The sequence below is a fragment of the Macrosteles quadrilineatus genome, unplaced genomic scaffold (assembly GCF_028750875.1).
Source record: "Macrosteles quadrilineatus isolate MER2022 unplaced genomic scaffold, UCM_ALF_1.0 Scaffold_9__3_contigs__length_116548681, whole genome shotgun sequence".
In the NCBI taxonomy this organism is placed as follows: Eukaryota; Metazoa; Arthropoda; class Insecta; order Hemiptera; family Cicadellidae; genus Macrosteles; species Macrosteles quadrilineatus.
This window is the reverse complement of record NW_026542602.1, coordinates 69,650,389-69,663,415: the sequence shown is the minus strand read 5'-3', so window position 1 is coordinate 69,663,415 and position 13,027 is coordinate 69,650,389. Positions and strand designations below refer to the sequence as shown.

Below are 13,027 nucleotides of genomic sequence, written 5' to 3'. Positions count from 1 at the left end.
TCAAAATTTCAATTAGGTTTTGAAAGACTACTATATTTTTTATAGGAATTTCAGCGATTTTTTCTATAGGAAGAAATATCATTGTAGGCAGTACGGAAAGACCAAGACCCGAGAATGATTCACTTTTTAATTTTTAGGTCCCTAGAGGCCAAAAAAAAGTTCGTTCAAATTTATATCCAGGGTGTTTCGTAGCTCCCTACCAACCTTTTAAGGCTTAAATTACCATTCTAGGTACATAATACTTTTTGATACGAGTATCAAATTTAAATCGTCTTTACGCCATGGTTACTCACAGGAAATGTATAGTGGTGCTGGCCTCAAGAGCTATAATGTCAACAGCAACCACATTAATTCAAACTAGTCAGGGCTTTGTGGTATGGTGTATTTATACTAACAAGCTTAACTATTCATAGATCCCTCTATTCTCAAAGAGAGGTCACTATTCAATTTGCATTTTGCTAGTTGTTTAACATTTATTATTAATAGGACGCAGTAAGATACTTAACGCATGTGTTTTTATTTATTTAATATTTTATTAAATAAGCTTCCGTTTTATGGTAATCATTTTGTTACTACTTACTACTACCAAATTGTATTGATAAATTTTAAATACATAAGTATTAGAATCCTAATCCCTCGTTTTTACAGCTGAGAACTTGAAAATAACCGTAAAACATATAGTTATGTCTTCACAGAGGGATCAACCCAATGCTTAAAAAATATTACCTGTAAGTAATAACAAAAAAGGTGTTAAAAAAAATTATTTTTTACTTGAAAACTTACAGCACATATAAGTATTTTTTACACTTTCATGAATTACCTCAATCAATTTGTGAGTAGTATGTGTAATTTTATAATGCGTACTTAAAACTGCTGTTAAAGATTTTAGGTTTAGTGTGGTCAGTTAATTAAGAACGTTTATTTTTAAAACAACTGACGACTTTCTTTAATAAACCTAATATACCTAATAATAAATATTTAAAAAGCTACAACTGTCCTCTATTCATTTCTAACAGAAGCTCATTCTCTCACATTCATAATAGAAGTTGGAAAAAAACAAGGTACAATGAGTGCAAAATAAAATTGCTGAGATATTTAATTTTTATTTGTGTTATTGAATTTTTTATTGATATATTTTAAAAGTGTTTAAAACTTGAATTTGATCGCATTTAAATTAATTTAAATAGGTTTGCATAAAACCATCAATTTGAATACCCTTTGAACATTATTAATGAAAAAACACTCGTCTTAGTCTTAGAAATATGCGTTATTCAAAATATAAATTTACCCGATGGAGAAAGGTTTCTCGCAGGTGCTACGACTTTATTAAATGAATTTGCAATTCAAAAACACTTTTCATATTTTACGATGGATTGAATTAATCATAAAGTCCTTGTAGCAATGCAATAAAATCTTTTTTCACTCCAAATTCAGTAGGTAACAAAATGATTTTACTTTCATTAAACATACTTTTATCTAGCTCGGAGTCACTGTATTGCAAGTGGTAAAATTTAATTTTAAATATCTTACCAGAATCGAATCTGCAAATTTACTAGAGGAGGTAACTTCGATCTTATGATTTTAGATCGGTTAGGTGAGGTAACTCTATTCTCGAGAATGCAATAAAAGATTTTTTTTCATTTTCTACTTCCCCTTTAAAAATGTAATAGCACAATATTTCATGTTAGAAACTTAACGTTATGATTTTCAATATGAGTTATATGCAATTATAATTAGCATAACATTAACGTGAATTTTATATCTTAAAGTCAAAGAGTTTATTAGATATAACTAAATACAAATTGATCTTTAAATCCCCCTTATTTTTAGGGTTATACAAGTTTGAATTGGATCATAAAACCACAAACAACAGTTAGAGTGAACATTTAGCTCAACGTAATTTTGTTTGTAAACAATTTTGAAACTGTGTTGAACATAGATGACCAGAGATCATTAATTATTACAGAGGGATTTAATGTTGGAGATAATAAACTAAGTTATTTGCTAGTTAGTTAACTAAGTTGAGTGGTAACAGAATAAACGGTAATTTTGTTTTAACTAATGTAATTACATTATTTTAAATTTAGTATGATGCCAAATTAATACTGTTTTGCAATTAATGAAAAATCATAAAATTTTAACAGTTTGAATTATTTATCTGAATGTATTTAATCAAAAATATGTTTTTCAAAATGTGATACAACAATAATCAAACAATCACCCCTATCAAAGTTGAAAACTGCTAATTACCAAATGTCTTTCAAGATTTCAAAACTTTGAAAGTAATTATGCAAGATAAGTGATTAACAAGGTAATTAGCTTTATCTTTATATAACGAGAAGAGTTTAGTCTTAGCGTCAACTTTGTTATCATCTGTTTATTTTGTAATATTTTAAGGCAGTGTGACAACTACCTTGGTTTAATTACACAATCTCCATCTTTCAGGTGAGGTGAGTTCGTCTTATATTTTATGTGATGACATATTTTGTCTAATCACAACATTGAGAGGATAAATAGCAAATATTTTTCTATAAACTAGCTTATGAACTGTTAAGACTTACTACTCCAGTGGACTGGAAATTTCCTTTCCAATGCAAGTGAGATGCAAGTTAAAAGCTTAGGGATTTGTCATGGTAGCTGAGAGGTTATTGTGGTAGTTATCAAATCTCTAGGTCACCTGTTCAATTCTGGACCTAGATGAAATTCGACAGAACTATCAATCAATGATTACATTGAAATAAATGTTGACTTTAAATAGTAGCAGGACCAAGGTTTGTACCTTACTAAAATGCTGGAAATTCAAATTATAATGATAAACACAACTAAAACAGTTGTTTTTCATTGTAGTGGAAACCATAGGAATTCCACTGAAAATTGTATTACAAGTAGTAGTTATGATTCTTGTAAATATTAATTTACAAATATAAGTACTTTTACCTGACCTTTTAATTTTTCCATTCTAATCCGAAATAAAATTATAATTTTATGGCGATTTCAATCTTTATCAATTCACAGTTTATACAATCATACCAAAAAAAATTAAGAAATTCTAAAAAATAAGCTGTTATAGCTTTTTGAGTGTAAAACCATCTACAGGCCATCTATCGGACGAGGATACTATGACATCTGTATCCATAGTCCATAGTCAAATTTATGTACCTTTTAAAAAACAAAAAAATCAAACCTACGCTTGTCAGTGCTATTATTGACCTAATCGGTTATCAAAATTTCTTCAATGATACATTTTACGAAAAACTTTTATTGCATTAAAATCATCATTTGACGCAATAAATTAGGTTGAAAACACTAAAACTCATTTGTAATCCATCTACTAAACTACTTTGCTGTTTTCGTTCACAGAAAAGCCCGATTCAGGATGTTTGCCCCTGAGGAGTATGCAGTGGTCTTGCTCATGTTGGTATTATCACTAGTGATCGGAGTGTACTTCACATTTTGGTCTCGCCAGGACAACTACACTGACTACATGCTCGGTGGAAGGTCAATGGGGGTGTTTCCTGTAGCCATGTCCCAAGTGGCAAGGTCAGTCAAATCTGTGGTTAAATTCTACTGTATACTGTATAATCTACGGATACTCCTTATAAGATAAAAATACTTTTAAATCCCTATACCACCTCTGTTAAAATGAAAATGCAATGTAAATGGACAATGAAAAAATATTAAACCTTTTTAATTAGACAATGTACAATACAATCTTCCAAGCATTACGAAAACAGTTCACGTTGTGGTCAAAATTATTTGTTTAATATACTTCACCACTCATCAACTGAGTTCAATCCCACTAACTTTTTGTATTCTCTCTCAATATACATAACTATTTTCTACTTGTATCCATAATGGTTTTGTTGGATTTTCAAGTCAACTAAGTATTCTAGCTCTGATATTCAATTGTGTTTTAGCCACATATCCGGGATCGCCATAGTTGGCACGCCTGCCGAAACTTACTCCTACGGGTCCCTCTTCGCTGTGGGGATGATCGCTGATTTGATAGTTCCTTTCATCAACATCGCCCTGTTCTTGCCGATATTCTACAATCTGCAGCTCAAGTCGCTGTTTGAGGTAGGCTTTGTCAAGGTTGTGGTTTGTTAAAAGCATATAAGTAACACAATTCGGTGGTGAAAATTAGTATGGCCATTATTATGATTTTTAAGTTTATATTTTTGTATTCTAAGTAAATTTTAAATATTTTTCAGTATCTTGAACTTCGCTTCAGCCACAGTGTACGGGTGCTTGGATCCCTCATATTCACGATATCACAGGTTAAATTTATTTTCTTATTCTTAAATACATTTTAAAGTAATGCTTTTGATTTACGTTTGAGTTTACAATTTATAGTGAGTTCATTTTTACTAATATTTATTTCTTTTGGCCAGAATGAGTGAACCTATTGTCCTATGTCCTACAGCTAATTTTTTTATGTACCTAGTGACAGCTAAAATTGTAGGCGATTGACTGGAAATTAATGTTTTTTTTTTTTTTATTTACTTTCAATTAAGAAATTTGACGCACTAGCATCAATAAATTTTAACACGTATACTATTACTGTCATTGAAATAAATACATTCGATGTAGTCTAGGTTATATGCAGTCACAGAGAAATGAGGTACAGAGAAAACATGCTAATGGAAAGACCGTGTGATTTTCAGATCCAGTGCATTACAGTATACAGGAAATATACTTGTTACGGGCAAAAAAGAGATCGAGCGGTGAGTACTGTGCGGAAATTTATATCGCACAGGGTCTTCCTCCATCGTGAGCGTTGTAGTACATGATGGCGAGGGGTAGTGTTGGGGTTTTTCATAGACACCAGCAACTAATGGTGCTGGACACCACTTAAGTGTACTAATGTTTCCTCTGTACCTTACATCTCTGTGATACAAACTATTTCAAATAGAATCATCTATAGGAATAAGGTGTTGTTGTTGTTTCAGATTGTGTACCTGCCGGCAATAATATACGTCCCAGCTTTAATTTTCAATCAAGGTAAAACTACAGTTAAATTATAAATGCATGCTCCCTTAAAATGTTTAACACTAATTAAACTGAATAATCTTAAAAGAAATACTTTCAAATTTAGACGTGAACCGTTTGAAAAAATATCCAAAGTAGTATTTAGCTGTATTGCAATCATAAAATTTGTCTCAAATGAAAGAGGATTCATTCAGAAAATCTTCATAATGACAATTTATGTTGTCAGATTGCACTACTTCCCATTGAAAGCTTATCTCTAAAATACTTATATCTAGTTTCAGGGATGCCAGTTCAAGCAGTTGCCCCCATAATATGTGCAATCTGCATCTTCTATACAACCTTTGTAAGTAGCTTGCAATCTTTCAAAAATTTACACCTCAAAATTTTACAACGTAAACAGTGAACTGCAAACAAACTACTTTGAGTCATCTCTATCATTTACACAATGCTTCGTCACCAGGGTGGACTAAAGGCTGTACTCTGGACAGACGCATTTCAGAATCTCTTCTCCCTCATTGCCGTCCTCTGTGTCATGTTCCTGGGCGTCTACCGTGTAGGAGGCGTCGCAGAGATCCATCGGATCAACCTGGAGGGAGGCAGAGAGGAATTCTTCATGTAAAACTGGTTAAGTTGTTAAACTCAGCATTAATTTTGTGAAATGGCTTAACTTTGATTGTTTTGGGCGTGTTCTATAACGTTGTCAGTGTATTCACATGATTTACATGCTTTTAACCCCCAACTAAGGGGTAATTAATTGACCAAAAAAACTTGTACACACTAGTGTACAATTATTGGTCAATTAATTGGAATATTCTCTAGGATGCTACTTTATTGGTTGTTGCACCAAAATCTGTTTTTAATGCTTAAGTTCAAACACTAACCCACCTGCTTCACTATTTTTGAATTTTATTCTTTCGTGACATTTTATTTTTCTTTTCATGTTTCAAAATAAAGGAATCAAGGTCCTTAAAAAAGCTATTAAAATTGCATTTGCAGTAAGTTTAACTTTTCTGACTTAAACAATGGACTATTTTATAGAATTTTACAACAACGTACTTTTTTCATTTTTAGCAGATTAATTTTTTTCAACGCACTTCCTCAACCATAATAATATAACTTATTCTAGAGATTATTTTATTGTTGAAACAGGTTATTGGCTCTGAATTTTTCTATTATCATTAAAGATATTTCTTTCTTGTCACAGATAGAAACATAGCATGTTTCCATTTGATTTTACTTTCTTGTAGCAACGAAAACACTAAGAATCAAATGTTTATTAAATATATTAAAGGTTTGTCCATCTTGTTTCCTCAGCATGGAGCTTTCCCCTTTTGTAAGAAGTTCCTTTTGGACAATTCTCATAGGCAACATGATGAATTGGATGTGCAACTTGGCGGTTCATCCTGGAGCGGTGCAAAGATGTCTCTCGGTGCCCACACTCAGCAAAGCCAAGAGGTATGTACTTTTACTTACACTGATATAAAGGCTGACGTGGTTGAAAGATGAAATGGCGCGTTTAGAGGTACTATCTTCAAATACCACTCCGGCTTATGAGTTACGTCATATTCAGAAATGAAAGGGGTGGATTGTATATAGCCCTCTCCCCCAACGTTTTATTATATATGTTAGGTTTGGTCAAAGCTGGCCTGACTTAACCTATAACCTAACCTAACCCAACCCAACAATGTTGTGTTTGTAGTATTGTGTTGTGGTATAGCATTTAAACATAAAATGGTTTTATGATAGTTGTAAGATGTTTTAACTTACACCTAAACATTTAATATGGGTAAAATACGTAAATACTTAGTAACTCACTGAGCTCGTTGATAAATTTCTTTATGTGATCATGAAATAAACGTTAACTAATAATTATAATATCGATATCAATTTCTTTAATGATTCACCTATGTCCTTTTACAGAGTATTGCTATGGACGTCGTTTGGAGTATTCTTCGTTCACGGGTTGGTAATATACTTGGGGATGATTTTGTACGCCAGATACTACGGCTGTGACCCAATTGCTACTGGGGTAAGTTATCTTAAAAGCAATGCCCATTCAATGATTTTATTTTTATTTCAGCTATTAATAAGTAACATAATTTGTAAGCACAACAAATTACCTTTAAAGTTTTACATTTAATGAAATATTCATTGAAATTCAACTGTATTCAGGGTTTATCTAAATAACTATATTCTTTCACAAAAATTCAAGAAATGTTTTGGAAAGTAATTAAAACATGTCCGTCTGACACAGATAGGCACTTGTACAATAAAAACTAATTGCGTCCTAAACTATCATCAAACTGTTTAACTAAACTTACTTACCTGCATCAATGTTCAATTGAATAAAATGTTCCCAGCATAGTTTTGAGTTTAAATACTTGGTTCTATTTCCCCAGGAAGTCAAGAAGACTGGCCAGCTGGTCCCATTGTTTGTGATGGAGGTGACCAAAGGATATCCTGGGCTTGCAGGACTGTTTGTCTCTGGTGTTCTCAGTGCTGCATTGAGGTACAAAAATATCCAGTAAGATTTACAAATAGGGCTAATGATGAGACAGAAAGATATAATAAATGAACTTCATTAGTACTATAAATAAACGTAAAAAAATTCCAGGTAGATTCCAATATTAATTTGACAACATTTTCGAAGGTTTATAACTACACTTCATGACATCAATAAGTAAAATTAAGTGTGTAAAAACTGTATAGTGGATATAAATAGAACCTTCAAAGAGACCTTCATATCCTGAATTTACAATTTAATTTTAGGATAGCATTTTTATCAAGTTCAATGAGTACTTTACATCTAATATACATTTTAATAGATTTATATGACTCATATTCTAGATCGTTCTTTTGAAATGGACAAGTTCAAACCCTCCTATTTTCTTCAAATTCGTTGTCACCATAAAAACATGCAAATCTTATAACATTTTATCAAATAGTATTTCTCATATTAGTTTTTTGTTACATTCTTTTTCCATTTTTACCCTGTTTGACAAATAAATGGTGGAATCATTTTCTAACATGAATAAACGCAATTGTGAATACAATAGTGTAAAATGTGAACTATTAGCAATATCTACAGCTTTGATGAAAATTTGCTAAATCGATGTTCGAATAAACCTTAACTCTCGACTTTGATCTCTCGTAACTTCTCTTGTGAAATGCCACTGGCGTAGAAAAAAAAAACCATATCACATGGACCAGTAAGTTATATTAAGTAGTAATAGCTAAAATTCATAAATTATATTTGACGACACAGTTCAATGTCTTCTTCTCTCAACACCATGACTGGCTCCATTTACGAAGACTTGGTGGAGTTTTGCTTCAGAGGACACAAACTATCAGATGTCACACAGTCTTACGTGATGAAATGTATTTCTCTCCTGCTTGGTGTTCTATGTACCTCTTTGGTCCTTCTAGTCGAAAAGACAGACAGTATCTTTCAGGTAAAAAAACATTTTGCTGCATGCAAAAGTTTAATTTCTCTGGTTAATTAAAAAAAAAAATTAACTTCTTTGATACGTCTAACTAAGATATTTCTAATGGCATTCCTCAAATTTTATATTAGATTTTGGTTTTGTTGGGCAAGATTTGCAAGATTTGTGCAACATATTACAGAATGTATTGCTCAGCATGTCATCATTGTTTATTTAATAAATTATGACACAGCTATTTCTGTGCTAATGTATTATTTGTTTTGATTTTTGTATATTTCTTTTTACACAACAACTGACTAAGAGTCATCGTAGTGCTATTAAAGTGTTCACAATGGTCACATGTAACGGAATTGTTATTTTTTATTTTTCTAGACCCAAGACAATGAGTATGCTGTGGTGATTTTCCCTCCTAAATTAGTAAATTATCCAAACTCTTATCAATGTTTGCTTGTAAAGGGTAGGGCAGAGTGGACTCCATAGTTTCAATCAGTCGCTGAAGAGCGTGCGCGCGAGTTAGCGGAGTGGGAGAGGTTTCATGTGGTGGGGGGAAAGACGCCATTGTTAGTAGTCACCATGCCGTAAACTGGCGGCTGAATTTTTATTTCAGCTGCAGTATTTTTAATACGGTCAAAATGAGAGCATTCTATTGGCTGAGGGAACACCATTACCGCAACGATACGGCTTGTAGCCATTGGCCTCGGTGGTCTAATGGATATAGTGCTGTGCTGAGAAGCAACAGGTTTTTTTTGTACCAGGTTCTAAGATCTATCTTATCTAAGATTTTTGCATTATCAGCAAGCTTGGTTAGGTTATGACAGTTTAATTTTCTAATTAAAAAAATTTTAAATTGAATTTGAGGCATTTATAGTTTTATTTTATGAACAGAACTATTTTTTTTTTATAAGTAAACCTTCATTCAATTTTTTTCAGAATCAGCAAGTTTGGTTAGTTAGGTTAGGTTATACCATTTTAATTTTATTATTAAAAATTAGTTTTACATTTTTTTTGTTTTATAATATTTTTTTATTTCTAATTTCTAAACTCTCATTTTGTCCGTATTAAAAAACTGCAGCTGAAATAAAAATCGTGCAAACTGGCTAGCATCGTGGTTTTGTAGAGGATAGTGTGGTGGCGACCCAGCGTGCATTTCGTAGACGGTTTGGTTTGAATTGTCATGATAGTGTTCCCGATGCTAAAACCTTAAGGAAATGGATTACAAGTGTACGGGCGACCGGATCTGCAACTGAGGTTTACAAAGTTCGACCAAGGACCTTGGAAGCCATTAAGGAAGCAATTGTTGATGTTATCACTGGAATAATGCCAGATTTGCTGCGTAGAGTTTTTGAAAACTTCATTGAACGGCTGAATATGTGCATCGCTCGTGAAGGTCTTCACCTGGAAGATATCATTTTTAAAACTTAATGAAAAATAAATGGCATTGTATTTAGATTTCAGAAATAAAAAGCTTTTGTAATAATCTGGTATGGTTTTTATACAGTTAACCGATCAAATCAGGGAGTCCACTCTGCCCCACCCTGTATTATGCTTGGACAAAGTTTTCGAAAACGGCTTCGACGATTTCCTTCAAATGTTGTAAATAATTTATATCTGGCCAAAAAAGATGTTTATCGCAGTTAAAACTGCCAACAAACATCTAATTACGTAAAGAAAATTGAATTTAAAATAAACATTTTTTTATTGGCCCTATGGATTGTTAAGTAACCATGTTGGTAAAAAAAATACAAAATACTTGTAACATGTGTTTTTATCAAGCCATCCACACTCCACAGCAATCTAGCAAATTACAAATACAGTATAAATGGGCAATATCAGTTGTTATTATCATTGATAAAACACACTCCCTTGTGTTGGTTAGTCTATGTTATTATTGAGTAAAGACTACACTGAAGATTACTCGACATAGGGGTTCAATTAAAATAAAATAGACCTATACCGAGGCATGGCTCGGTCCCAAGGTAGGCCTACTAAAACTGTAATTGAGGTTAACTATTTAGGATTATATTTTATAGACTCATGGTAGCTATATAATTGTAACATTAACAAAGTAATAAGAACATAAGCATCAAGAAGATAAAGAAATCAAATAGTTTAAATTTGTCACAAGATTTGGCCTTTGGCGTTACCAAACTTAAATTAAAGAACTTGTTACTTGCACAGTTTCTTTTTTATTATTTCATTAAAGTATGACAAGTTCATTGTAGATTAAATTTCGAGATTAAGTATGGTTATTATTATTTTACTTATATTTTTCAGCTGTCAATGAGTCTTGGTGGGATTACAGGAGGAGCATTGTTTACTTTATTCTTTCTAGGAATCTTTGTTCCAAAAGCAAATTCTAAGGTAATGTGTTATTATTACACACGTTTCTCATGTATGCTATAGTTAGTTCAAGATCTTGTTTTGAATATCCTGATCCTACGCGTTAAGGATAAATTAATTTAGGCAACATAATATTATTTTATAATTATAATTATCATTATTTAATTTTTAGTAGAATAATTCTTTTTTTTCTTATGCAAACAAGCATTATAACGTTGAAACATAGTACATAGTACACTAAGATTACCTTTGGAATCAGAATTTTATTATGAACCTATGTCAGCAATTTTAGTTTCAAAGTACAATTGCTGTACTTCTGGGGCTAAAGTCAAAATTAATGTGGCTGACAATGGCACTAACTTTGATGGTCACTATTTAGAATAGAAACATATTTAGCATTGTATAAATATTTTGTAGACTTTTATTATAGAATATAATTATTGAACTTGCAGGGTGCGATGGCAGGTGCCATAACAAGTCTGGTAACGATGACGTGGATAATAGGAAATGCCTACTTTTATATAACCACAGGCCAACTGAAGCATCGAGCGAAAATTACTCGCATAGATATGTGTCCCGATAACTTCACGTCTCCTGAGTAAGTTACTCAAAATCTTGTTATTTTGCTTTTCCATTTACTTTAATAGTAAAAACGACTTTTTTATAACGGAATGTCACTTTTCTAATATATGGAAGAAAAGGTACAAAGATATGTTGAATATAGAATTGTCCAATTTTGTTTTGCATGTTTGTGCTTGTTTTGGAAGTTGTGCTTCTATAACTTATTTTTGCTTAACATTATATTCATCACCTTGGATTTCACGTATTCATGAGAAGGTGCCAGATGTGAACGACATGTATATAAACCACTTGTGAACATGTTTATTTTTAAGTAGCATTGTTTGAAGTAAATGTTTTGTGATGTTAGTTTTGTGTTGTTTTAGGGATAATTGAATACATTTTCAATTATTTTTAGTAAAAGACAAGTAATTATTAGATTTTAGCCCTGGAAACGTGGTGGCACCTTCCCAATTTTTGTTATTTTATCAAATAACAAATAGCTCTTGCAACTTTTAAAGTTCTCATTACAAAGGGTAAACAGTATGCAGAAATATCATTCATTTAGTTACAAAGTCCAATCCAGCTGTAATATCTGTTAGCAGTGCTTCAAGTTGTGGAGTCAAGTTAGTATCTCCTAAGTAATGCTTGTAAGTCAGTAACTTACTGCCTGAAATCCATCCTCAGTAAGAAGACTGATCCAGGGAATTCCTCTTTTGAATTCCCAGAAGCTATTCGTATTTAGTACAACAATTAAAATCAATAACATCATTACACATGTCCAGAGTACTTTCAAGACTTGAAACGTATCAAGGACCTGGATGCCCTGTAGTCGCAGAAGGAGTTCCGCTGATCTACCAAGTCTCCCATATGTACTACAATCTCATCGGAACAGTGGTGGGTGTATTTGTCGGCCTTGTGGTATCCCTGCTCACCCAAACTCCCGAGTCACCCTCCACCCAGGACACCCAGACACCCAAGTTCACCCATGACAGGCGACTGTTCTCACCTCTGGTACACAGGTGGCTTCCTCCTTCAACAGTCACGGTAGCTGAGGAGTTCACACTCATCAACTACCCTGAAGTCAACACAAAAGTAGTTGACGATGAAATACCTCCGAAATGCGATATAGATAAGCCAGAGTGAGATGTGTGGAAATAAATCCTATGAACGTGTCATGAGTATATTTATTTTAACGTCCCAGTACTGTTTTTCTATTTAAATTTGTATTAGACAATATAGCCAATTTGGATAGTTGGAAATAACAAATGAAATTTTAAGTACCTTGATAAAATTCATGTTACCAATTGTAACTACTGCTGTTTTGTTCTACAAAACAGCCTGAGTACATATTTTGATTCAACGTTAAGCTGCTTAAATGTTTCTCATAGTTAGTCAAAGATAAGTGAAAGAACAGCGGGAATAGTAATTCTGTTCAAAAGATGTAGAGGTTTTTTGTGAATGAGTAGTCTGAAGATCTTTGTGAAAGGCAGTTAATATTTTAAAATGAAGAATTCCTCCCATAGCTTAACTTCAGCAGTCTCATATGTTGTCCAACTTTCGTGCCTATAATGAATTGTACCACAGAGAATATGTGGTTTTACAAAAAAACATTTTAATATCAGATCATATTTGTAATGTTTTTTTCCTAACGTATAGAATATTTCGCTCTTTAGTTTACACTATTGTGAGCAAAG

General features: G+C 32.5%; 2 protein-coding genes across 2 annotated transcripts; both read left to right on the top strand.

Annotated features, from left to right (window-relative positions):
* Positions 1 to 3,376: 3,376 nt before the first annotated feature.
* Positions 3,377 to 9,600, top strand: LOC129003554 (sodium-coupled monocarboxylate transporter 2-like). Its single transcript, XM_054431850.1, has 11 exons — positions 3,377 to 3,540; positions 3,918 to 4,077; positions 4,212 to 4,277; positions 4,950 to 5,001; positions 5,265 to 5,332; positions 5,450 to 5,604; positions 6,304 to 6,444; positions 6,910 to 7,018; positions 7,389 to 7,498; positions 8,255 to 8,441; positions 9,550 to 9,600. Exons 1-11 carry the CDS (start codon positions 3,377 to 3,379, stop codon positions 9,598 to 9,600), a joined length of 1,263 nt encoding a protein of 420 aa, XP_054287825.1.
* Positions 9,601 to 11,238: 1,638 nt separating this feature from the next.
* On the top strand, positions 11,239 to 12,488 carry LOC129002065 (uncharacterized). The gene is made up of 2 exons (XM_054429576.1): positions 11,239 to 11,370; positions 12,116 to 12,488. The coding sequence occupies exons 1-2, from the start codon at positions 11,261 to 11,263 to the stop codon at positions 12,474 to 12,476; spliced, it is 471 nt and encodes a 156-aa protein (XP_054285551.1). The 5' UTR covers positions 11,239 to 11,260; the 3' UTR covers positions 12,477 to 12,488.
* Positions 12,489 to 13,027: the final 539 nt, after the last annotated feature.